This window comes from Mauremys mutica, chromosome 8, assembly GCF_020497125.1.
Source record: "Mauremys mutica isolate MM-2020 ecotype Southern chromosome 8, ASM2049712v1, whole genome shotgun sequence".
Taxonomy (NCBI): domain Eukaryota; kingdom Metazoa; phylum Chordata; order Testudines; family Geoemydidae; genus Mauremys; species Mauremys mutica.
Genome location: NC_059079.1, coordinates 22807741 through 22835492, shown reverse-complemented (window position 1 = coordinate 22835492; position 27752 = coordinate 22807741). Strand labels below are relative to the sequence as shown.

Sequence of the window (27752 nt, the reverse complement as noted above, 5' to 3'; positions counted from 1 at the left end):
TTATACATACAGAGAACATGAAAAGGTGGAAGTATGCATAACAACAGGAAAAGTCTAATCAATTGAGATGAGCTCTTAGCAGGAGGAAAAAAAACTTTTTGAAGTGATAATTAAGATGGCCCATAGAAGGTGTGAGGAGAACTTAACATAGGGAAATAGATTCAATTAGTGTAATGACCCAACCATTCCTAGTCTTTGTTTAGGCCAGAGTTAATTGCATCTAATTTACATATTAATATAATTAATTTAATTAATACCATTAACTCTGGCCTAAACAAAGACTGGGAATGGTTGGGTCATTACACTAATTGAATCTATTTCCCTATGTTAAGTTCTCCTCACACCTTCTATGGGCCATCTTAATTATCACTTCAAAAAGTTTTTTTTCCTCCTGCTGATAAGAGCTCATCTCAATTGATTAGACTTTTCCTGTTGGTATGCATACTTCCACCTTTTCATGTTCTCTGTATGTATAAATATCTCCTGTCTGTGTGTTCCATTCTATGCATCCGAAGAAGTGCGCTGTAGCTCACGAAAGCTCATGCTACAATAAATTTGTTAGTCTTTAAGGTGCCACAAGTACTTAGGACAGAGCCCACGTTACTCCTCTGCATTTATTTCCCCACACAATGATTAAACTCTGCCTGGCACCGTGCTGTGAAATCCAGAGCGCTGGAGCCATTTTTGCCACCCGCAATATCTAAACGCTCCCCCACTGGTACCTGGAGGCAGCTCAGAGAGGAGCGAGCCCTGGGGCTGTGTGTGCCTGTGTCCGGTTACGGGAGCCTGGGGAACCTGCCTACAACACAGCCTGAGTGGCAGCCCAGCTCCCCCACCCATCGGGGCCCTGGGAGAGAGGAGAGCCATTGGGCTAAGCTCGCCTTTCTGCCCGCCTCCGCCAAAGCATCACCACGTGGTCCTCCCCTAGCAACCGGAGGGGATGCCTTGGTACAGGCAGCTAGGGGCAGAGCGAAGGCTCGGCAAGCTGGGGTATTTGTGTTAGGTAGGTGTAAGGCTCAGCTGACTGAACTCTCTAGCGTGAGCTGTGACAGCTGCCTCCTCCCAAGCACCCAGCCATTAGCACAACAATCTGCAGCTCACTTTGCATTTCCTGCACGATCAAAAAGGCATCCTGCAAAAATGAGTCACCCTCACCCTGGGTAAGTGAGAACTGAGGTTGCCAGCTATGCAGCCAGGGGGTTGGGCCAGCTGTGCTTCCACTGGCTGGAGAAGCCGAAGGTGGCAGATTAATTAATGAATAAGGGTTGTGCGCCGATGCTTAATGGAAAGAAAACTATTTTAAAGCACACAAAAATACCTTTCAGCTTATTTCTTTGCTGAAGATTCTGAAGCCCTGTATGTTTTAAGATGTCATTTGTTTTTAAATAAAGAATTGTCACAAGCAGCATCCATCACAGGCATCAGGCATTAGAACCTCAGTCACAGGAGTTGGTGGTTGCAGGATAATGTTTGCATGGACAATTATAAATAGGAAAAAAAATGCTAGTTGGGAGAACTAGGACTAACCTATTGCACATTCTCCCAGAGTATGGCAATGAGAAGGAGAGTGGGGTAATTCAGTATTAAAAAGCTGTATCGACACTGGGGCTTCTATAGCTTGGTTGTTTTTTAATAGAGATTTTGACTCTCTTTGGCTCTCTTATTGTTGCTTAACCATTGCTACCTCTTACTAAAAAGAACTGCAGTCCTTAACAGGAAAAAAAAGACCCAAACCAATAATAGGAATCTAGTATTCTCAAATTCCCTTCTGTATTACACAGTGGAATGTATCTTAGCCTAGTTTCTCTCTCCCCCCCACCCCCATCAGAAATACAAATAGTAGGCAGCTATATCATAACTTTATTTTACAAATAATTTAAATATGCTCTTTCCCTTTAATTGTATCTGTTATACATTTTAAAGAGTTGAACAGCCTAGTTAAAATCAGTGGATGTTCCTCATGTTTGAAATAAGACTCTAATCTTTGTTTATGGCTATTTGGCTTACTAATTAATTTTATGGGAATAATGGAATAAAATTCAGTGAAGCAAACAACCTGAAAGAATTCAGGGCCTGCTCTTGCATTCAGATTTAGACAAAACTCCCAGTAATTTCAGTTACTCAGCTCTATAAGCCTTTGTAGAACTGAGCCTTTACCTGGCATTTCTAGGTAGAGCACATCCCTAGATCTCAGAGCTCTTTGCAAAGGTGGGTAAGTATTCCTGTTTTATGTATAGGGAAACTGATACACAGAGAGGTTAAGGCCAACATTGTCAAAAGCATCCCATATTTTGGGTCCCTCAGTTTTTGGGTGTGCAACTTGAGACACCTAGGGCCTGATTTTGAAGGTACACACCGCTTCTGTTTCAGTTCCTGTTGAAATCACTGGGAGCTGCAGGTATTCTGAACCTCTGCAAATCAGGCCCTATGTGTTGAAGTGACTTGCTCAAGATCTCAGTGCAAATTAATAGCAGAGCTGGGATTAGAACCCAGATTGCTGAATTCCCATTCCTGTACCTATCCACTGGACCTGCTGTAAAAGGTGTAACTGTAACATAGTTTGGTGATAATTTAAAAACCTTTGGAAACATTTGTATCCTGTATTTGTGAATCTGTGTGGTTTGTACAGTTGATAGGCTATAAGCAAAAATGTCTAAAAACCCTTTGTTTTTGGAGGGTTGTGTGGCATGAGTTATTGCACAAGGGATCCTTGTGTTACAACTGGTATCGATTGTACTTAGGGCTACAGACAAATGAATGCCTCAGTCATGGCTGTCTTAATATACTTCTCAAAATACTTGTGAAGTAGTCTGATTAGACTGGGTAATCATCTGTTTAGTGAAAACAGTGAAAATTACAGCACTGTGGATAATTAAGATCAGTGACGATAATTTAGGGAAAATATACTTAAAATAAATGAAGGCATTTTCAACAAGAACAATATGGATGGAAAAATCTTTAATGTATTCTGTCATTATCAAAACCACAACTCCTTAATGAAGCAGGGATGCATTATGAAATTGTCAAAAGCTAGTATTCAATATTTATACGTAAAGCTGATCCACAGCCAGCTGAAGTCAGTGGAAAGTCTCCAATGGATATCAGTGGGCTGTGGATCAGATCTGAAGGCCTTGCCTTGCTCTTGTAAACATTTCAGTAGTGTACGTAAATTTACTCATGTGAGTAGTCACACTGCTTTCCCATTGGCTCCATGGAATTATCATGTGAATAAAGTTCTGCGTGTGTTTAAGTGTTTGCAGGCTTGGGGCAAAGTGATCAACCATCTGCCTGTTGACTTCAGTGGGTTTTGGATCAGCAAACCAACCATGTTACAGCCAGTGTTTAAAGTGGCCTTTAAAAAGTGTGTCTATCATTTCCTGCAAAAGTAAAAAGCAACATCACATGTTCTGCTTCTCCCTCCAGCCCCCACATCAATTCTACACCCCTCCCTCTAGCCTCATCTCTGCTCCTTCTGCAACTCCTGATGTTCTTTACTTCCCTCAGTGTGAGGGGGGTTCAGCAGAGTCTCTTCTCCCTGGTATAGCAGGGAGGTATAGCAGAATAGGAGGAGCCCCAACCCATTGCTTACAGGAAGGGAGAAGCTGCTGGACTCTTTCTGCTGTCTCCCCCAACTCCCCACCTGTGAGAACAGCTTTGACTACAGGGGGGAGCAGGAGACAGCACTACTTGCAACAGCACTGATTGACTGCTCTTCCCAGGAGATAGGACAATGGGGAAAGAAGCAAGTCACAAGGGTTTTACTCCCCAGGCAGGGCTGAAATGTTTACCTCTCACTCAGCAACATTGTTCATGATTTTATAGATTTCTATCATATTTCCCCCCGCCCCTTGCCTCTTGTCATTTTTTTTCTAACCTGTAGGGTTTGGCTCTTTTGTGTTGCAGAGTGTTGAGTAAGCTGTTCGTGGCTGATCATTAATGCATAAAGATAACACACTTCTCTTAGATTTCTTCTGTTTGCAAGATAAGTAAGAATAGGGAGAGTCCATGTATATCGCCAGCTGGAAATAATGCAAGATTCCATAGCTTATTAAAATTTTTATTAAAGCTGAGAATGCATCTCCATTGTGGCTAGAACGGTTTGTTCTCATTATGGTTTAAGTGGAAAAGTGGCAATAAACTGCAATTGTACAATATAAAGCAGGAATTGTAATTCCCAGTGACTCTGCCAATCAATAAATAAGGCATTGATGCTCTCTTAGTCTGTTTCTTTGGTAGAATATCACTAACTTAATTACACCATGAACAATTAGCCATGGAGATTTGATTTATAAAAATAACATTACAAGCCTACACAGACTTTGTTCAAATACACTTATGAATCAATAAAAATGGTCATAAAATCATTACTACAGAGACAACGTTGTTTGTCCCCCAGTTATAGTACATTGTAAACTGGTAAACGCCAGATATTGCTGAAAAATATCTGGTACTGATGTTGCAAATGAAAACCCTGTAGAGTAGAAAATTCCAAGTGAACAATCCCTTAATTCACTAAATGCTCAGTGGGTTGATGGTTTAACCAGGCTGTGCTGGGTGGTTGGGTGAAAATGACATGGTTCTAATAGGTACCCCACGGCAGTAAGAGAAACTTATCTGAAGTCATGTGCAATATGAATGAGCAGCACATACTCTGGTATTTGAATAACTTAAGTCTTCATTGCAGGGTATTTTGGAGAGCTGCAAAATTTGTTAGCCTGATAAATAATTTTTTTAAAAAGGCAAAATTCTGTGTGTTGGTTTCTATACATGTAGTTTTAGCTGTGTCGGTCCCCGGATATTAGAGAGACAAGGTGGGTGTTGGTTTCTAGGCATTTGTCCAGTCTGAGTATTTGTACTTGTCTTTATTAATTTATTACTTTTCTTAATGGAAAAAAGGAGAGAGGGCTCTAGTGACAGCAATTTATTTTCTTTAACAGGCTGTTAAGATGTTATCCTAGCAGTGTAAATGATACCAAAGTGTGAGTTGTAAGCAAATGAAATGATGCATATTCTGGATGATGTAAAGGCCAAGCTGTCTGTTATAGGCATTTTCCTCTGCCCCCAAACAGCTTTGCTGGAAATGGAGCATTTTAGCAAATTTCCTGAGTTTACTGTAGGCCAGATTGTGTGTGGTCCCTGTGCAGCTATACAAGAGTGGGGAGAGGGTACATGCTTTTTATGACCATTTTTATTGATTGGAAAGTATATTTGAACAAGGTCTGTGTAGACCTCTAACATTATTTTGATGGATCAAATCTTTATCATTAATTGTTCATGGTGTAATAAAGTTAGTGACATTGCATCAAATAAACAGATTAAGAGAGCATCAATGCCTTATTGATTGATTGCTAGAATCACTAGGAATTTTTTGAAAATTTTGTCTAAACATTTTTCAATTTTTTTTTCAAATTCTACAAGCTCTAATTCCTTATTATAAGCAAAATAAAACTCTATTTACGTTAAACGGTATTTGTACATTGAAAGGTTGTAAAGTAGGCCAGGGGTTTTCCATGTTTACTGTCTCTCAGTAACTCCACAGCAAAAAGTTCTTTGTCCTGAGTATTATTCCATGACTGGAAGTTAGTTAAGAAGTTAACTCATGATGCATGAGCCAGAAGAGAATCCAGTTCAATCTCCTGTTTATATTTTGCAGTGCTAACAAGAATCAAAAGTAAAATAAAACAAAACAACAACAAAAAACCCTTGCTCAGCAAAGTGAGCAGAGATGACTCCAAATATGTGCAGATCTCTCCCATGGTACTTCAAATAGGAGGTGGTTGCTCTAGTGCATTTACCCATAATTTACTTTCTGGTAGGCAGCATCCTCTGTCAGTTATTTGGCAGGCTGCTATTTGCCGCTGTACTTCAGTGGTTCTGCAGGCAGATAGGGACAAATTCACAGCTGTGAAGGACCTTTTCTCAGTGGAGCCACTGAGATTCTGCCGCACAAAGTGGGAGGAAATGGAACTTGGAAATTGCAGAGATAGCACTTGTCCTCTGTGATATGAAGTCCTACTTGTTGGGGCTCCTTGTAAAGCAGCATGCAAGAAGTGGTTAGGAGCATGGCCAGAAGACCTTTCCTGCACAGATCCTCTGCTGCTCCCTTCCCTGGGTATGTTGGTTGCTTGAGGACTGAATTGTGGCTATTCTTGGACATGAGATAAAAATCTATATGGATCCTTCTGGAATGGCAATGCTAAGCCTTCTGTAGTAAATACCTGAAAAATGAATGCAAATATATGGCGGTCTATTAAGGCATCCATGCTAGGAAATTAGGATATTCATCTCCTGTCTTTCAGCACCCAAATAGGCATTTACACATGTAAATGCCTATCTTAGGTGCCTAACTACTGACCTGAATGTTCACATGTGGATTTGGGCATTCTACTTTGGCCAATAGAGAAATTACAAATCAAAAATAAATATAGAATAAAACAGTGAGACCAATGAACTGGTAAAAAAATATATATATAGCAAGCAACGTAGCACATATGAAATAGCAAAGAAAAGGGAAATGGTAGTAAAATTTCCAGAGGAGATGGGCTTTTGAGCTTTTTAAGTCATAGCAATAACAAGCTATGTGAATATACCTGTAGCAGAAGACCAGTGATACTAACTTGTTTATGTTGTGTCTCTGTCACAAATTGTTGGTTCACTTCTGCTCGATTTTCTGCATCTAATTTATGCACTTTGTCCTCCATAAAGGAGCTTTGGGTGACATTTGTATGTAGCTTCTTAAATATCTTAATGTTTGGGATGTGGCCTTTAAAACATAACAGCAGCAAACACACTAACATCTCCTTCCCCACAATATTTAGGAGTACAGGGACACAGGAATTGCTATACTAGATCAGATCACTGGGCCATCTCATTCAGTAGCCTGTCTCTGACAGTGGCCAATACAAAGTGCTTCATAGGAGGAAATCCTACAATAGCTAGTCATGGGAGAACCTGCTTCCAGGGAAAGTTTCAGCCTAACTTCCCAAAGTTAGAGGTTGCCTTATGCCCTAAAGCTAATTAATAACTCATCATAAAATATTTGCTGGTATCTAAACCTAAGTCTACAGTGATGCGATATTGTTACTTAATCTTTCTTGACTGTTTCCCTGCTTTTTTCCACCACAACTGATAAACGTTTTTCTGAATCTTATCTCAAGATATGATAAGTGAATTAGCTGGGGCTGGAGGTAAATAGCACTCCATAGAGTGTCTGGGAGAGGTAACGTGAGAAGACAGCTGCTGGTGCCCCTGTCACAACAACAAACACATTATATCTGTGCCATAGGTAGCTTTCAGCACCTGAGAACACAAGCCTAGTCTGAAATTCAGGCCTTTCAATAAACGGTGTGCCTTTTCATTTGGAAAGTAAAGTCTTACATGGGAATACATTCCATGTGAACAACATGCATGCACACAATCCTTTTGGAGTGCTAATAGGGCCTGATCCAAGGCCTACTGATTTATTTCAGTGGGCTTTGGGGCCAGCCCCTACACAGTGTTAGTATTCCCCATGTCTGCATACTCTTAAGCGATAGCAACCACCGTTGGTCATGTAAGCAATTCAGTATTTACCAGAGGTTGGATGACTCTCCTGAGCAAGGCTTTGTAGAATCAGGCCCATACTCCATGCATGGGACTCAATTCTGAATTCCAGTTGATGTCTCATCACACTGTACAGGTCAGTTACATGCTAATTTTTTTTTTCACACACAAATCAGACTCCAAACAGGGTAGAAAGCACAGGCTTTGGGTGAGCCCTATGGGCCTGATCTCAAGCCTGTTAGTCAGTGGGACTCTTTCCCTTGATTTCAATGGGCTTTTGATCAGGCCCACAAAGAACATCTCTGGCCCCCCACCCCTCTCCAGTATCCAATTGAACTTTGAATTTGAATTAATTATTTTTGAGGAGCTGCCTGTTCATAATTCAAAGGAGACTCAAGAACATAAGTCTACCAAGAGCCAGGTTGGGTACATGCCCAGAGATCAGTTGTATCCTGACTTGTTATATGACCCATGAAATACTAAATGGAAGGAAGTAAATAAAAGGATATTGGGTTAAGTTTCTCTTCTGTCTTTACTAATACGGTACAGCATTGCCAAGTGATTGTGTAAATCAGTACTTGGCATAATCGCTATAATCTGGCAGTTTCAAATGCAAATGCAAACAAGGGATAAAGACAGTAACATAAAACAGTTGCTATAGTACCAATGTTTAATCTCCATGCATAACATGGTAAACTAAATTGTTTGTTTAAAGTGTAATTTGTCTGGTGTAGGCTACTTGTGAGATTATTGTGAAACCAAACAATATATTGCCGAGAAATCTGTTACCTTCCTCATGTTTTCCTCAGGATAATTCTCCCCCACCTCCATCTCCTTGAGAGCTCTTTTGTATATAGTACTTCACCACTGTGTAATAGAAATGAAGCCTGTTTAGACCAATTGAAAGTTACAGGTAAAAATGTACTTCCTGGCTCAGACTGAAACAAACACAACTATTCAACAGATTGCTCATTCATCTACTGCGTCTTCCATCAGACTGCCAAGGTATTACACAAATATTAATGAGCTAATTAGTCTCAACCTTTCTCCTCCCTTGAGGTAAATATTGCTAGTCCCATTTTACAGAAGGGGGAACTGAGAAACAAAGGTGCTAAATTTTCATAAATATTTACTAATAGATGCCTCAGTTTTTGGTGCCCAGTTGGGACACCTTGGGTTAGATTTTCAGAACGTCTGAGCACCTGCAGCTCCTATTGAGTTCTAATGGAGCTGTGAGCACTCAGTACCTTTGACAATCAGCCCCTAGTTATCTCAGACTGTGCACCCAAAAACGGAGGTGCCTACAGTTAGTGGAGACTTTCCCAAGGTCACCCAACATGTCTGGGGTAGAGGCAGGCACAGAAGCCCTATTTCTTGGCTCCCTGACCATCCTCCTTCACTTGTTTAATAATGAAAAACTGAAAGAACGTCAAGAGACACATTCATTGGTTATTCCGGATGGTCATGTGCATTAAAACGGATGTTTAATACATAGTAAATAGAGATGGAAGAGAGCCACTAGATTAAATTATCTTGGACCAGATCCTGGACCACACTGGGACCCCTTTGTGCTTCTCTAGTGACATGAAGGGGACTTGAAGTTGCCCCAAATGGAGCTCTATGACACATGCCCCCAAACCACTAATGTATTGGGGCAGAAGCTGGTGTTGCCCAAGCACTTTGCACGCCATCAGTCATGCGCCAGCACAATGGCCTGTGAGGGGCTGTTAGAAGCAAGTGCAGTTTAGCGCAGTCGTGAAGTTGCTCACATTGCACTGGGGCTGAGCCAGTTCCAGTACGGGCGGAAGAATGGGTGATGCAAACCCATCTTTGCTTCTACTTCCTCCCGTGTATCAAGTGTAGCGCAGTGCACCTGATGCTTGAGCTCTCCCCTGTTCTGCTAGTGGAATCTTGTTCCCTGTAGTATCGTTTGAAGCTCTTTGTTGGGCTGTTCTAGTTTTAAACATCCCAAGTAATGGATTTTCCACCTTTTTCTCTTGGGACAGTGTACTAAAATCAGCTTGGACCTTATTTACTATTCCACAGTCTGGAAGGAAAATAATTTTCCTGATATTCAGCCCACATATTGCTTCTGTCATGTTTAATCCCATAAGGAATCAATGAGTAAGTGCAGGTTGGGAGTCAAGAGGTCTTGAATTATAATACTGGCTCTGCTGCTGACTCATTGTGTGGCTCTATACAAATCTCTTTGCTTCAGTTTCCCCATCTATAAAATAATTCTCATATAGATTCTTCCTAGGGATGCTGTAATAATTAATGTTAGTTTACTATATTAGAACTGTCATATAGGCTTTTAAATGCTGTGTATTATTACTATCATAATGCCACTAAGCTTGGTTATACCCTAAATAATTCTCCATTCCTTAGTGCTCACACACTAAAATATGTGTAGAGGTTTATTATGTACACCCTTACTGCTCACTTACCTGCGCTATATGTATTTAGACTGAGCTTTTCATTGGAGTCTAAGCGAGTTAGGAGCCCAATTCCCATTTAAATTCAATGAGATATGGCTATCCAGCTTCCTTGGGTCCTTTAAATATCCCAGTATTAGCTTCTGTAATCATCTATTTTAGTTATTACTCGTTAAAACAAACAAAAGGAAGTACTTCTTCACAGAACACAGTCAACCTGTGGAACTCATTGCCAGGGGATGTTGTGAAGGCCAAAATTATAGCAGTGTTCAATAAATAAATAGGTACATTTATGGAGGATAGGTCCATCAATGGCTATTAGTCAAGATGGTTAGGAATGCAACACCATGCTCTGGGTGTCCCTAGTCTCTGATTGCCAGAAACTGGGAGTGGATGACAGGGGATGGATCACTTAATGATTTCCTGTTCTGTTCATTCCCTCTGAAGCACCTGGCATTGGTCACTGTTTGAAGACAAGATACTGGGCTTGGACCATTTGTCTGACCCAATATGGCTGCTCTTATGTTCTCATGTAGTTATTACTTACTTCTATTGCAGCAGCATTTAGGTGCTCCAGTCATGGACCAGGGCCCCATTGTGCTAGGTGCTGTACAAACACAAAACGAAAAGACAGACTCTGCCCCGAAGAGCTTACAATTTAGGTAGCTGGTTTCCTTAAAATCTCAAGGCCAGAGTGCAGCACAGGAGAGATGGGATATCTAACTACTTTTCCTTTGCAAGGTCCACATTGTACATCAGGGTGGGTTGTTCTGTATCTTAAGCTTTCTAGGCTAGTAGCACTTACATTCTTGAAAGGCTAGTGACAATCTTTCACCATGTCTTCTTCTGTATTAGTGTTGGCCTTTGATGAGGGTCCTTGCCCAACCTCTTGGGCACTCAGCATATTCCTAGACCAAGGAGAGTACAAAGCTGATCTTCCAAATATGATGATAACATTTGATATCAGTTTTTGGAGAGGACAGTGGGAAGGCCTAGTATTCCCTTTCATATTATCTGCTTCTGGTTTAAAATGTGTGTCTGCAGTTCTCAGGATGTCCGTACAACGGCAGGTCCAGATTCTGATTCATGCAGACAGAACACTCATAAGAGATGAGTGTGCATGTTGGCCTTTTGTACCAGCTCTTCAGTGGCTTGTGGAGTAAATTGACTTCCTTATTTAGCTTGAGATTCTCAATCTTGCAGAGTGGATCTAATGATTTTCTGTAATGGGCTGAAGCTACAGTGGGGGGAAGACAGAAGGAGCAATCTCACCATTACCAGCTGCACTTTTAACAAACAGCTGCCATATGGTGAGTGCAGACTAAAGCACAGTACCATAGCATCATGATCTTGTAATGTCATGAAATGTGTGAATATGATGCAGTGCAAATTCTGTGCAGATGAATTCAGGCATATTTATATGGGACATGTAGGCTTGTGTGTCTTGTTTAAATAATATATTCTAGATGCATTGATGTACCTTTGACTTTTTTTAAACAGCTCCTAAAACAGGTGGGACAGATACTAATCCTATTGCCATGAGTTAGTCATATCATCCCATACAGAGCTTGAATTCTGCCACTTTTAAGGCCCAATGCAGGACTCATTTCTTGAAACAGGCCTTTCTTCATTAGCGAAGTAGCCTGCTGGCCTGGCAACATTTCCTCCTAGGAAACAACCACTTAGCTGAATCCTTGTGGAGAGAGTCGTTTAAAATAAAGAGAAAGACTGGGCTCTTCTTTTGGACACACACAACTATGACCTTTAGTTTTCTAAACTAAATGTCCCAAGTAATGTCTATAGGCATTGCAGTAGTGGAAGAATTAGAATTAGAGATACTCTAGAAAGACAGACGGTTTCATAACTCCAGAAGAAACACTCAAGAAGAATGCTAAGGTGGAGACGTAAGCTAATCGACCATTTTTAGAAAAGAATTTTGCATCTTAGACTGACACCTTGTATGTTAATTTTCAAACCAGCACAAATAAAAAGGGTCCAGGGTTTATTATAGAAACACAATATTTAAGGATGCCAACAGCATGACTCTCATGGGTAGTGATTATATGGACACTACCTGGAAAGAGGAAAAAGAGCGTGACCTAGAGAAACATTTTGCAGAGCAATAGAGAAAGAAGCCAAATCCCTTAACAAGATACTCAGAAGCCTGAACATATCAGCACAAAACTGAAATAAATGGTGGAAACTGGCGGATGCCCTAAGCACCTGCGGGAGGAAAAAGAAAGACAGACTGACTCGTGTTCTTTATATTTAGTGGGGCTAGAAATGGATGCTTTGATTGTATATATTGAAAGAGGCAGATTCTTTGGTCTGCTATCTCCATTTTGGGCTAAGTAAGTAGCACAAAGAGGACTTAAATCAGCTGGAGAAGGCCAGTGGAGTTTCCCCCCTGTGTAGGTGAACTCTGGATGCATAAAGTGGGCAGAGACCACCTTATGCACCATCCCCTTCCAGCGCCAGTGTAAAAGGATGGTGGGTGCATGTTGGAGGTGTGCTGGTGACCAGGACAGGGGTGTAAGGAAGCAGATTTCTAGTAGCTTGATCTTCCACTGATGCAAATTAGAACTGTTCCTCTGTTACTCTAGCTTGCACCAGGGCCAGACATGTTGGGATTAGAGAGCTGCAACTGGCTCATTGAAACCTCCCCTTCCGATCTCACTGTACTCAAACTCCAAGCAGCCAAATCTGGCCCCAAATTACTTATGTCTGAATGTTCATTGGTGCTATGGGTACGATATTAAGCTACCATAAATCCAGCCGTTTCTTACTCTGGCAGACATCTCATGGGAAATTAGTCTGAGCAAGAACTGTGGCTTGGGGTCCACAGTGAAAACAGTCTTTACTGGTTGATATTTTATCTAATGTTGAGCAAACAAAGGGCCTGTGTATCACAGGATGAGTGTTTTCTGGAGAGGATGTAAATCATGGAACAGGGGGAATGTTACCTCCATGGAGCATTTGAAGGTTATTTATCTGACAATGCCTGAATTGATTCCTCAAGACAGCACTTGGTGCATCTAAATTTCACACAGATTATTTATAACTTCATCACTAAACTCTGGGTTTACATAATGTCTCCATGGTGACTTCATTTATTGGTTTCAGGTCACTCGCAACCTACAACAGCCTTACAGACAGACACTTGGCTGGATACTTCAGCAATACAAGGATAAGACGGCATCTTCAGCGATCAGGGCTGGTAGGCTCCCTTTTTGTTACTTTTACCTCACACTGCTGGATATTTTTGCTTTTCAGTACAGAGGTGGGGTTGCCACTTTTTAAAAGTTTGCCCATCTAGACAGACGCATATCATGGTGTCATCCCATGCCCGCATGATGTAATGTGATCTTTTCATTGCGTCAGAAGGTCGTCCACTGCATTACCACCCAGCATCACAGTGTGATCACATATGGCAGAACCCTATGGGATTTGGGGTCCTGTAAATATAGCATGGTTTTGGGACACCGGGCTGTGCTGCTAAAATCTGGACAATTGTAGAGAATCGAGGACAGGTGCTAATCCTGGGCCTGATACTGCAATGTGCTAAGTGGCATCAAGGACTTCATTGGGAGTTGAGGAAGTTGCAGTTAGTACACTGCTGGAGGTACTTAGCACATTGCAGCATTGGAGGCCGAGGGATGCTCATCTTATTTAAGATGCACAGCACCACCATATGTGATTGGGCTGTAAATGTGTTAACTCGTTATTGGTAGGGGGCGTGCGCGTGACAAGGCAACGTTAACTGATTCCGCTCATACCACGAGTGAGACAATTCTCATACCTAAGATAGGTATTAACTTAATATAAATCATTCATTTTCTCCCAATTTAATATTATTGGATTAAATTAATAATTTGTGGAGACTGGAGGAGAGGACACTGGTGGAATTCCAGCAGGAAAAATTCCAACAGCAATAAAAAAAATAATACCTCCTTATGACCCAGTTCGGATTTTCTAGTACTATGAAAATTCCCCAAGTGATATTAGCAGCAGAATAAAACTGCTTCTGAATGCTGAGGATCCTGAACTTTGATTGGCTCGTGATGAGCTATTAATTGAAACTGAGGCATTGTCCCTTAATAATAAACGATTGCCTATCAGTCATCTGTCTCCATGGCGCTGGAGACCATTATTGGCATGGATCAATTTTGTACATAAACACTGGGTAACCTTAGCATAGGACTGAGCTTGTGGCAGAATTGCAGTATGTCATTACCGCACAGTAAGGCTGCTATTAAGTCGTGTCACTGTACTTGTATTTCAAATCTATTGTGAGGAGAACTTTTCTTTGAATGATGACAATAGATCCAGTATGTTTTTGTTGCATATTTCTGGTTGTTCTTCTTAGAATCTGTAAGTCATAATTAAATGCTATTAGATGATTGACTTGTTTTTAAAAAACAGTGTCAAAGTTAACCTATTGCCTATAAAGTCGATTAGAAATTTTACAAAATTCCAATTCAAAATTAAGTTAATACCTTTAATTTTATTTTTCAGCAATCTCTATTGTCTTTAATTGTTTCATGCAGTGTTTTTGTAGCTGGGTTGGTCCCAGGATATTGAGAGACAAGGTGGGTGAGGTAATATCTTTTATTGGACCAACTTCTGTTGGTGAGAGAGACAAGCTTTCGAGCTTACACAGAGCTCTTCTTCAGACCTCCATGCCTCTCTGTGCTGCCTTCAGACCTGAAGAAGAACAACTCTGTGTAAGCTCGACAGCTTGTCTCCCTCACCAACAGAAGTTGGACCAGTAGAAGATACTATCTCACCCACCTTGTCTCTCTATGGTCTCTAATGGAAGCGGGGGACATAGTAAAGGTGCAGAAATGGTGTATGTGTTCAAGTAGTTTTGCTCTCCTTTTGCACATGACTTTGTTTAGAATACACCTTGTTCTCTCATCTCTTTTTCTCTATATTTATATTTTATTTGCTTATGGCAGATCTCAAGAAGTGGAAGAATAATATCTGAGAAGGAGTATCGGCTAAATGCTATGAGGAAGGATCACCAAAGATACGTACGGGAATGCCTAGCTCAGGCCATATTTCACAAGGTCCTTGACATGGAGGTATGAACACATATCCACATATAAGCCTTTTAGAATAGTTCCCTAGTCATGTCTAAGGGCTGTTTACTAATGCTGGTGTGTCATGGGGCTGCCCCTGAGAAGAGGGGTATTTGGTGGAGAGCAGGGCATGGAGTCTCCACTCTTGATGACTCCAACCAGGAGAATGTTTCTGGAACACCCCCAAACTCAACACTCATCCCTCCATCCACAAGACTCTATGTTTGGTAGTGGAAAATGTGCCTAGTGTGCTGCCGCCAGCCATGTGAAGAGGAGAGGAAGCCACCTCAGCACTCAGACAGAGTCCCAAGGTCACGAAGGTCAGATAAATCACAACCCCTCATGTGTGCCAAAAGATCTAATCACCTCAGTATATTGTTACTTATTAGCTTTAGTTAGAACTGAGAATTTGAATGTCGTTATACACTCTTCTGTGTTTTTTCTGAACTGTGGGTCTGGGTACAGCACAGCCCTTTGAAACTCCAGCCCTCACCATCTGTAGCTCAGTTTCCATTCCTGAAAATGAAAAAAAAAATGACTAACATCTGTTTAAACACAATTATCTCCATAATCATGTTGCATTTAGCTCAAGCTCACTAGCCCCTTAAAGAATCTGAGCTTAAATTGATCCCAAGCTTCAACTGCAAATTCCAATGGGTTGCAGAGCCTGGCATTTAAATAGCTGCCCTTGTCACTCTTGTTTGTGTTGCCCAGCTTGGCTCCTTAACAAATATTCAATTAATGGTTTTCTGATTAACACCATTCTTAAATCTGAATATTCAAATAATCCGATTCATTGTTCAAGCCTGCACCATGCAGCTTGTAGTGTCAAGCGTTAAAGCATCTGCTTTTGAGACCACAAATCTTATTGTCTCCACCAAACAACACAACATTGGAGTTGAAAATTTGCCTTGTGAAACTCATAACTAGATGGAATCAACAGACTCTCAGACTATCAGTAACACCACCCCACACAGTTTTGGGGGCAGGGACTGTCATCCTGTTCTGCGCCTAGCAAAATGGGGTCCTGGTCCATGGCGAGGGCTCATAGATGCTCCCACAACAGATTACACACGTGGATCCACTTCATTTTATATAATACATTCTAGATAGAAGGCCTAATCCTAAGTGGGGCATGGCTGTGAGTATCCAGTCACAGTTTCTCCATTGCATGATCCCCTCACTCACACAGGTGGAAGGGAGCATGGCCATGGCTTAGTAGGTCAGAGATCAGCTGGCAAATGTGCAGCCTCTTAGATCCCCAACAGATCTGCAGAGCAGGCCGTCCGCATGCCCTAGGTCTTGGTGTCCTTGGTGTTTGCTGGTTCTCTGCCATGTTGCTACTGGAGTGCTCGGTGCAGCTTCCCTTTGTCACTTTGACATAGAAGGGAAGATGCTGCAGTTGGGGAATTACTGCTACCTCATTGCCTTCCACCTGGTGTAGTTGTTTACACTAGTGCACAGTGGGGTAAAAAGCTGCTCCTGGTGTAAGTGCGTGTGGAATTCTGATTTGGCAGCGCACTTTCAGGTGTAAATGCCTGCACAAAGTGCAGGGCAGTGGGGAATCAGGCCCTGGCTACTCATTAACCGATTGTCTAGATCTTCTAGCCTGCCCCTGTAAGCTGTGGAGTGCCTCCTGAGGGACTCCATGCTCCCTTGGACTTGAAGTGAGGGGGCTCAGCGTGTTTACGGGCACTCTCACCCGGTCCATATGGAGCTCCCATAGCACACAGGTGCTTGATTCCTAATAAACATCAATTAGGGGCAAGATTCTCTCTTGCCCTCTGCTTCCACACAGAGGAATCAGACTGGTCCCCCTCCCGCCCCCTTGGAGTGCGGTCGCTCCCCCTCTCCCATGCAGCATTCTGAGGGGGATGACTGAGACTCTCAGCTTTCCTTGCAAAGCATCTGTTCAACTGGTACCTAAGTGACGTGATGGATGAAACCAGACCCAGTATCTTACTCAGCAGCCCCCTAAATCTCTGTCTCCTCGCCCCTCTCCAGCCTGCTTCCCGCCAGGTAAGCGCAGGCTCTACGCGACGGCATTGTGCAACAGGAGAAGAACGGGCACAGCGAAGGCGTTGCTCCCTATCTCCGTCCCACCCCCCATCCTAGTGGAGGAGGAAGGAATCTGTTACAATGATAGTCCAGTAGCAAATACTTCCCCCTGGAGTAAGAGGGAGCCCTGGTCCGTTTCTGTGGCAGTACCACAGTCTGCCCCTCCCCCCACCCTCGTCAAGGCAGACTGCAGGGTCGTTTCCGCAGGCACATACCGTCTCCTATAGGAGAGCAGTTCAGGTTAATATAAATAATGAAACACGTTGTTTATGGCTGTGGTATTCACTAAGCTGATCATCATGCAACTTTTCTAAGCAAAAGAAAGGAAAAAACCCACCAACGTTCCCTCTGGCCGTACAATTCTGCCCTCTGTATCCTGCCCTGGCCGGGGGAATAGCCTCTGCAGAAGTAAAAGCTGACTGGGCCACTATAGCTTTAAAAATGTTAATGTTGGAAAGGGAACAATTTCACATGCTGAAGTGTAAGGCAAGTCGATGATAGTTACTGAGCAGTGATCAATGGGTGTAATAACCAGGAGGGCAGATGAGAAATACCCAAAGCTGGAGCTCAGCCTTGTTGTGTTCACTGACACCTCATTATGGTAATTAATAGGCTTTCTTGCACTGGCAGCGTCATCATCAGCTAGAAATAAAAAGAAAACTGGAAAACGTTGTGAGGAAGGAGCGGGTTCAGAGAATCAAGGTAAGGATGCGTCGCATGAGTGTCCTGAGCCCCTTGGCAAACTTGCCCGGTGTTACTTGCCTCAGCATGATTTTTATCAGAACCAGCCCCACGATGGGGTAGAGTCCCTTCAGGAGTCTTTATTCTGGAACCACTGTGTTTGGGCTCGATGGTGCAGCCACTGGATTTGTGGAAATCCCCTGCAAGTCAGTGGCTGTTCTAGCCAGAAAGCCATAGACCTCACATGGTGTGAATATCTCTCCAGCTGAATTTCTTCAACTCCTGGCTGGAGTGCTTAGAAGACCGTACTGGGGATCCCATCTTCTCAGTTGGTCTCTTATTCTTTATCAGTAAGAATGCACACACAGCAGAGGGCATGCAGTATTGCCAATCCCACGTGTTAAAAAATCAGGAGATTGGCTTTAAAATCATGAGAGTATATAAAAATAATAGATTGGGTGTTCTGTTTTGGGGGGAGGGATAGCTCAGTGGTTTGAACATTGGCCTACTAAACCCAGCGTTGTGAGTTCAATCCTTAAGGGGGCCAAAAATCTGTCAGGGATGGTACTTGGTCCTGCTGTGAAGGCAGGGGACCAGACTCAATGACCTTTCAGGGTCCCTTCCAGTTCTATGAGATAGGTATATCTCCATATATTTTTTTATTTGCCTTCTGCTTTTTGGTCCCTTAGGGTGCACTGGGGTCACATTTTGAAGCTTTCTCCACAGCCACGAGGGCTAGAAACTGACTTTTTCTTTAAGAATGAAGGCTGAAATCATCACATATCCTCTTGACTCCAGGAGTTGGGGCTCTAAGGAAAACAATAATTATTGTGAGACTCATGACAATCATGAGAGTTGGCAACACTGGGTATGTTAAGAAGCTGTCTGGTCCTTTGATGACGTGCAGAAAGAATGCAAACCTCTTAGGGGTTTGAATTTCACTTTTCTCTGCATTCCAGCTGCAACAGGGAGAAGGAAAAATAAATGAAAATACCAATCCTGTGATATTTACAGCCTCAGTTCCAGTCCAGGAAGTACTGGAGAGAAGCTGTGGTTTAGAGTCTGCCCAAGTTTATATTCAGGACCCTTTATGGCACAATGCCTGCTGCAGTGCTGGGTAATTTTGGATTTCTGACCAGAAACTAAAACTGCTCCCTTCTGTGGGAACTCTACGGTTGGGTCTGGTTGTCTTCCGTCCACTGGGGTTGAATCTCAAAGGGAATTAAGAGAGAGGCTGATGCAGGGAGGTGTAATTTACATCTTTCTCAGGAGTGGCTCTAGGTATTTTGCCGCCCCAAGCACAGCAGGCAGGCTACCTTCGGCGGCACACCTGCGGGAGGTCCGCCGAAGCCACGGGACCAGCGGACCCTCCGCAGGCATGCCGCTGAAGGCAACCTGCCTGCCACCCTAGTGGCGACCGGCAGAGAGCCCCCCGTGGCTTGCTGCCCCAAGCACGTGCTTGGCGTGCTGGTGCCTGGAGCCGCCCCTGATCTTTCTCCACCATCTTCCGCTAATCTGGCCAGCAACTGATCTGAGATTACACAGTAAAAGGGATAGGGGGTAAAGGCACATCCAACCCTTCGCTGCCAGAGGGAGAATCACCACAATATGGAGACTTTGAGAGGGAACAGATGTCAAAGGAAGGAAGTTGGGGATTGCAGAAGATCCTCTAACTTCAGAAAAGAAACGGGGCTTCAAACAAAACAAAGTGTAAGAGACTGAAATACAGAGGGAGAGAGCAGAGATTCAAAACATATAGGGAAACAAGGGGAGGAGGAGTGGAACTGATAGGATTCATCAGGTGTTTGGACAAGACTAGAAGGGGAGGGAGAAGGGAAAGGGACAGAAAGATGGGAGAGAAGCAACAGACCCGGGAATCAAAAGGAATGGGCGATTCTCATTCTCTCTTTTCTCCTTGCTTCTCTCCCATTCTATTCATCTGCCCCTTCCTCCTGCTCTGGTGTCAGACCTGGATCTCTTCTTCCATTTAAAGGATAATGATCTAAGCACCTGCCAAAGCTGATAGTTATTCGTGGATGCAGAAGGCTGGGTTAGTGTTCCATGACAGGATCTATAGCCTCCCCCCCCACCAAGAGCTCAGATGTATAACTTTCTCTTCCTCTAGGTGGGACGATCAGGAAGATCAGTGGAAGATATTAATCCTCTGCTCTCTCCACACCCACCTGCTGGCCCAAGAAATCACTATGGGCGCCATGCTTTAGTTGATGGAGAGCAATCTGGCCCTTCGCTATCAGTGAGTCTTATCAAATACCCCTAATCCTATACCATTCTACAGACACCTATTACATCTCTACTTTGTAGCACTGACTGTCCTGATTGCTCCAAGGGGAGTAGGATCAGGCCCTTATTGAGGAGAGTGGCATGCCAGTTCTGAGAGAACAGTGGCTTTGTTTCATGATAAACCTGTTTTAATACCTTTATTTCCCTCTTTTTATTTGCACTACCCTCTAAGATCACTACACTACATATTAGAGAAACAGTGGGCATGTCTACTCGCATGGCTGTGCCACCACTGCACATCTTTTGAAGACGCTCCATGCCGATGGCAGAGTGCTCTTCCATCAGCCAAATAAAACCATCTCCATGAGTGACGGTAGCTATGTCGGTGGGAGAAGCTCTTCTGCCGACAGAGCACTGTCCACACTGGCTCTGTTAGGTCGGTGTAACTTACGACGCTCATAGGGGGTGGTTTATTCACACCCCTGAGCAACATAGCTTATACCAACCTAAGCTGTAGTGTGTACATAGCCTAAGTGGTCTAAATTTTGGACATCTTTATCCAGTGCCAAAGCTGGGAGAGTGGCGATCAGCTCGTTATAATCACAAGTGGGCAGCATTGTTAACTGACAATAGAAAAAGCTAGATTATAGTCAAGACTTTTCAGAAGTGAATAGAGAGACACGGTGGATGAGGTAATATCTTCTATTGCAGTGGTGCCCAGCCTTATTACACAGGAGAGCCACATAAACCTAAGCACGATCTTGTGTGGGCCAAACAGATTTTACATATTTTAATAAGGGCTTGTTAATGTTGGCATAAGTTATGTCACTGAGGGGTGTGAATAAACCATTCCCCTGAGTGACGTAAGTTACACCGACCTAAGAGCCGGTGTGGACAGCGCAATGTCAGTGGGAGAGCTTCTCCTGCCCACATAGCTACTGCCTCTTGTGGAGGTGGTTTTATTATACTGATGGGAAAGCTCTCTCCCATTGGCATAGAACATTGGCACCAGATGCATTACAGCGGCATCCGCGCTTCTCGTGTAGTCTAGCCCTAAGATTTAAAGTCCTCTGTACTGATTGATATTTTAAGTTCAGCTTGTTTCGTATGAATTTAGTTAGTGTCTATTTTCACACTTGTATAAACTAAAATGGTGTAAACCAGATGACCATACGCGACTGAACCAGCCACTAGTATGTCGTGTTGAAGCAGGCCGCTGTTCATAAGTTGGGCACCCCTGTTCCATTAGACCAACAGAAGTTGGTCCATTAGACGATATTACCTCACCCACCTTACTTCTCGAATACCCTGGGACAGACACAGCTACAACTACACTGCATACAGAAGTGAATAGTGATTTTGGGTGCTCCAGGTTTTGGGTGCCCAATTTGACACACCTTCAGGGGACATGATCTTCAGAGGGAAAGTTTTCAGCTCTTTCTGAAAATCATGCTTTCTTAATGTCTCTCAACTTAGGCACCCATATTCTCTTGTCAGTTTTGAAAATTTTGATCAATAACTTTTTTGTGTCCTCAAGAGATTTGTATTTTGGGATTACGCACTTTCTACCCTGTTGTAAACCCTGTTTTCGTAAAGACACATTTCTACTCACCTGTATTTTACAAGAAATCTACATGTCAAATTTCAAGGGCTTGATTAAATAACAGGTTAAAGGTTCATCTATAATTGTATTGAGTCCCTTATTGCAGTGGTTCTCCACCAGCGGTACATGTACCCCTGGGGGTACACAGAGGTATTCCGGGGGTACATCAACTCATCTAGATATTTGCCTAGTTTTACAGCAGGCTACGTAAAAAGCACCAGCAAAGTCAGTGCAAGCTAAAATGTAATACAGACAATGACTTGTTTATACTGCTCTGTATACTATATCATTGTTTCTCAGCCTGGGAGAGCTGACCCCCGGGGGGTCACAGGATGGGTTTAGGCAGGGCCACAAGTGCAGGGCTGGCATTATGGGGTGGCAGGCAGGGGTCCCACAAAGCTAAGATACATGCTGAAGCCAAAGCCCCATGGCCTGGGGCTGAAATCAGACTTCTGAAAGGGTACAGTAGTGTGGAAAGGTTGAGAACCACTGCCTTATTGGATTACTCCTAGGTTCTGGAATGTGCATGAATGTTCATTTAAAAGAGCTCTTCTCTTATTTCAATTGTCCAGTCTTCCTCTCCTCGGCCAAACACAGCACCAGGAAATATGCAACGCCCAGTCCGACTACAGCCACTTCCTGGATATCCTACAGCAGGATCCACACTCAAGACTTCTTCGAGATCCAAACAAAAGCTCTTGGAACTTGAACATGATCATCAGTTTCCCAATGGGGTTAGCCCTTTTTTCTTTTTTTTAATGAGAATTACATAGTTTCAGGAACCCATCAGAAAGAATGACTTAAAAGTAGACTAATACTGTACATCTCAGAATCGTGAACCACAGACTATGTTTAATGCACAATTATTTATCAGCTTTTTGTTCAGACTTTCCTTCTTTCCCTTCCTTTTGTTTTGCAAAAGACATTGTCCTACTGACTTCATATTCAGACCTGGATCACAGCACTGAAAAACACAGTGGATGCTTTTTGTATAGAGTAGTCTTTCTTTGCATATAAATTTTTCACTCTCTGTGGAGATTCTCTATAGGGGGAGTGCCTACCTCTTGAGGGTATTTGTAGAGGATCTAGATGGAGCTACTATAAGGTGGGTGCATAATTGGTTGGAAAACCATTCCCAGAGAGTAGTTATCAGTTGTTCATAGTCAAGCTGGAAGGCGCATATCAAGTGGGGTCCCGCAGGGATCAGGTCTGGGTCCGGTTCTGTTCAATATCTTCATCAATGATTTAGGTAATGGTAGAGAGAGTACACTTATAAAGTTTGCAGATGATGCCGCTTGCAAGTGCTTTGGAGGATAGGATTAAAATTCAAAATAATCTGGACAAACTGGAGAAATGGTCTGAAGAAAATAAGGTGAAATTCAATAAGGACAAATGCAAAGTACTCCACTTAGGATGGGACAATCAGTTGCACACATACAAAATAGGAAATGACTGCCTAGACTGTGGAAAGGGATCTGGAGGTCCTAGTGGATCACACGCTAAATATGAGTCAACAGTGTAACACCATTGCAAAAAAAACCCAAACAACATTCTAGGATGTATTAGCAGGAGTGTTGTAAGAAAGATGCAAGAAGTAATTCTTCCGCTCTACTCAGTGCTGATTAGGCCTCAGCTGGAGTATTGTGTCCAGTTCTGGGTGCCACATTTCAGGAAAGATGTGGTCAAATTGGAGAAAGTCCAGAGAAAAGCAACAAAAATGATTAATTGTCTAGAAAACATGACCTATGAGGGAAGATTGAAAAAATTGGGTTCATTTAGTATGGAGAAGAGAAGATTGGGCGGGGGGGAAGGAGGGCGGACGGACATGATAACACTTTTCAAGCACATAAAAGGATGTTACAAGGAGGAGGGAGAGAAATTAACCTCTGAGGATAGAACAAGAAGCAATGGGCTTAAATTACAGCAAGGACAGTTTAGGTTGGACATTAGGAAAAACTTCCTAACTGTCAGTGTAGTTAACCACTGGGTTAAATTGCTTAGGGAGGTTGTGGAATCTCCATCACTGGAGATTTTAAGGAGCAGGTTAGACAAACACCTGTCAGGGATGGTCTAGATAATATTTAGTCCTGCTGTGAGTGCAGGGGACTGGACTAGATAACCTCTCAAGGTCCCTTCCAGTTCTATATTGTATGATCCCAGCAAAGCCTCCCCTTCACCATACACAGCTGTAAAGGAGCAGCAACCCCCTCTCCTTTCCTCACCACAACTCCTCCTCCTAAGCCAAAGAAGTAGGAATAGGAAAGGGGAGCTGCTCAGACTAGTGGAACCTGCTCACGTGGATATGTAATTACCTAAAGAGGAAATTCAGTCCTCCCATAGCTTTGAAAAAAGTGAAGTTAATAGGATTTATGTTGGTAAATATATGAGTGGTTCGGGGGCTGTGACCCTTGTGCAGGCACTGCAAGGTACTGCAGTAAGTTATCATGGACCATCAGCCCTTCTCCCAGCCGGCTCCCATGGCTGCCAGCTCTCAAATGGGATGGTTTATGTGGACCTGCTGCAGAGCCCAATTCCAACACTTGCAAGGGTCTGAGTTACTTCTGTACACCTGCCTCCTGCTTCAGGGCCTTTGACTCCTGTGCCTTGGATGCATTTCATCCTGGAGGAGGAGTAAAGTCATTTGAAAAGCACTGAGGTAATTTTGTGCCCAGTAATTTTATGAACCTCCTTAGTTTCTGCCCCACAAATGAAAGAAAATTAGTACTGCAAAAGCACTGTTAATTCGTTCACTATTCTGGCTGGCTGTGGTTAAGAGTCTGCTAGGATCATAAGTAATACGCAATTTAAAATTTTTTTAATCAGTTCTTAGGTTAAATTTTCAAGGTACCTGGACCCAGGTCCTCTAGCTGTGCTTCCAGATTCATATTCAGGATTTTGCTTGCACAAATCATTTCGCAAGCAAATTTGTGGGCACCAATTTAGAGGCCCCTGTTTGAAAATGTGAATGTAAAATGGAAGGAACAGTCAGATCATGTACATCCAGTATGGTCCCGAGTTGTGCTGAGCAGGCTCAGGGTTTGCATGAACTTGGGTTTGACGTGGTTAAATGTGATTGCAGGGAGAGAAAAGCATGATGAGGCTTATGAACTCAGTGGATTATTCAGCTGGATTATCCCCATATCAACTTCCCATCATTAACAATTACGTGATACCGGTGCCACCTCCACCCCAAAAAGGAGATAAGAACATAAAAGGAGTTAGGCATGGGACTTCCAGGGGCAGGCGCTTTCGCCCGACCACTGCACCAAATGGCTTCGAGCAGCTGTTAACAAAGGTACAGTATGTGATCTCTTTTCCACCCCCTCACCCCGATGGCTATATTTCTTGCTCCAGAGGTGCTTTTACCAGATATACTGTCTTGAGAGCATGAAGAGGCAGTGAAGTGGTTCAAGACATGCTCAATCTAGCCAGCCTCCTCAAGGGGCCAGAGAGAAGCAAGATCAGCAGACCAGGGCCAGTGCTGGGGGCACACACCCATGGCTGTGCACCCTCAGCGTTTTGTCAGTGCCAGAGTTACAGTGCAAATCTGAGTTGGAGCTCTAGTTTGGAGAGTGTTTGATGGCACAATCTGTTCCTACATGTTTGCTTTCATGCTGTGCTGAGATATTGTATTGTCGTCTATTCAATGCAGTAGCCTGGAATTGTTTTCCACAGTCAAATTAGTTTAATCAAATATATTAAAAACAAGACAGGCACTAATTCAACTGAGCAGGACTGAAATCATGACTTGGAAGTGAACCAACTCAAAAACTAGAAGCAGCAGCTAGACCCTACCTGTTTTTTGTCCTCCTCCCCACCCCCAGTTAAAGCTCTGTGTACTCCTGAAAACCCAACTTTTGATTGTTTTGTTTTGTGAGCTCTTTCCAAGGATCCATCTATAAAGCATTTCCAGTGAAGAGAGTGGTTTTACACGTGTTCACAAACATGAATCTAAAATCATTTGTTAAAGAGAATCAAGTGTATCAAACCATTCAACAAGCAGGTGTGTTCACAGAATCAAGATCAGAATGTTGGGAGAATAATCTACTCATGATTTGTCCTTTTACCCCACCGAACCCATTGATAGCCCCATTCAGCTAAACAATGTATTAGGTTTCCATGCCACAGAAGAACTGAAAAATTGGCTTTTATGGTGCAGGCCCCTGGCGTAAAGGACTCAGTCCTTTCTCAGGCAGAACTACCATTAACTTCCATAAGAGCTTGCCAGTATGGGGGCTGCATGCTTAAGCCCACATTATAGTCAGAATCATACAAGGCAGATGTGGAAAAGACTGATTGGATCATTTGGTCCATTTCCCTACCAGGGCACGATTGTTCTTAAAAGCCCTTAGTCAGCAGCTGTGCTGGAAAATGCCCCATCCCTTTCTATGATGTCATAAGAGAGAGCAGAAACAGATTAAATTTGCGGACTACTTACATACTTAAAGTTAGCCACACACTTGTGTGTCTTGCTGAATCAGGACCATAGTGAATCATGAGGAGCTCAGAGGCTGACCTTTTTTTTCCCACATAAAACCCTAATCAAAGAATTTTTAATAGTGTACAAATTAATAACAATCAAAGGCTGCTTGCAGAGCATTCACAAATGGAAACATGAAATTAAATACATGATTCGCTATGTAAAGTTCACGCTGCTCTAACTAGAATGGCTTTGCAAAGAGAATGGAGGAATTCTAAATGGATTCTATTCGAAAAGTAAACTGACATACAGGAACTATTTAGATGTTAGATCTATAGCTGGGAGGACAGCTGATTTGGGTTTTGGATACCAAATACAGGTTTGGTAATTTCAGATTTGGATAAGCATTTGCCAGATCAAAGGAAATATAATTCATCTATCTGGGCAGCCTATGTCTGGTAAAGACACACAGGACCCAATCCTTGGGTCTGGTGGAGCTGTGCTCAATGCAGGACCCTAGGTGATGGGCAAACCTAGCTGTATGCTACCTTTGCACATCCCTGATCTGCAGGGTTGCCCAAGTGTGTGTAAGAGCAGCTAGATTGACCTAAGGGTCTATTACGCCATCTGGGGACTGCTGGAGTCCAGCAGTGCTCTGGCCATGCCCTCTTCTCCCATGTACATTCACGATATGCCCAATGTCCCCATGCCAGGGAATCCTCAGCTGACTCAGTAGGGCAGCCGGAAGGCCCCTTTGCACCACTGGAGTGTTACATAGAGTCTGAATCAAGGCCCCCGATTGGGCACAACAGTTTGATCTATTTGCAGTTCAGGAAGGTTAAATTCAGTGAGAGAAAAAGAGGTGAATGAACACTTTAAAAATGTCTCACCAGTGCTGCCCCTTTGTTCACCTCTAGTTAGGAGTCTGGTTATTGAATGCATTTTTTGTGCTCCTGTTGTAGGACTCGGGAAAATTCCATAAGCCCTCATTACACAGCAATGCATCTGTTACAATGATCTACTTAGGAAAAAGTGTGCACTTGTCTCATGATGACACTGATTACAGAGATGAAATCAAAGTCTATCAGCAACATTGTGGAGGAGAAAACCTTTGTGTCTACAAAGGCAAGCTACTGGAAGGAGGTAAGGATTAAAAGTTGAGGCGTTCATTTTAATTCTGGCAACATCTTATTTTCTGGATACACTGTTGATGTGATATCAAAATGATTTCAGCTGAGCTCACTCAAGATATGCGCATCCAGGGACTTATAAACCAGCTGCCTCCAACCTAAATCGAGATTTACTGTTCCATGATTGAAAATGAGGCTGCAATTACTTTTGCAAATTATGGAAGAAGGAATTTAGAGGAGTGATTTAACAAAATACTGTGGGTTAGATTAATTTGTGGATAGAGATGTATGGTTAATAAAATATTTGCAGGAGTAAACTGTCCCTGAATACTAAATTATCTGTTTCTGAGTAGCAGTAATACATCAGTGTATGCTTTTTATTGTTCCAGAAGGAAACTTATATTCTGGGGGTCTGATTCTGAGCCGTTTTACACTAGTGTGACTCCATAGACTTCACTAGAGTTACTCTGGTGTATATCAAGAGTGAGAGGAGAATCAGTCCTGGGAATCTACTATTCCTGATAGCTGAAAATCACCTCTAGGTTAAGATCAGAAGTCCTC

General features: G+C 42.8%; 1 protein-coding gene across 6 annotated transcripts in view; it reads left to right on the top strand.

Moving 5' to 3' along the window:
• The first annotated feature begins 925 nt into the window (after positions 1–925).
• The window catches only part of ERICH3 (glutamate rich 3), a 64841-nt gene continuing 38014 nt past the window's right edge, over positions 926–27752 (top strand). For 4 of the 6 annotated variants that reach the window (XM_045028765.1, XM_045028767.1, XM_045028766.1 and 1 more), the window contains exons 1-8: positions 926–1160; positions 13101–13194; positions 14936–15061; positions 17729–17818; positions 19923–20051; positions 22214–22375; positions 24721–24936; positions 27024–27204. In XM_045028765.1, coding sequence (XP_044884700.1) covers positions 1141–1160; positions 13101–13194; positions 14936–15061; positions 17729–17818; positions 19923–20051; positions 22214–22375; positions 24721–24936; positions 27024–27204 — 1018 coding nt within the window. In that variant the 5' untranslated portion in view covers positions 926–1140. Of the gene's footprint in view, positions 1161–13074; positions 13195–14935; positions 15062–17728; positions 17819–19922; positions 20052–22213; positions 22376–24720; positions 24937–27023; positions 27205–27752 lie in introns of those variants that run through there. The other 2 variants (XM_045028764.1, XM_045028762.1) reach the window with 2 other exon arrangements.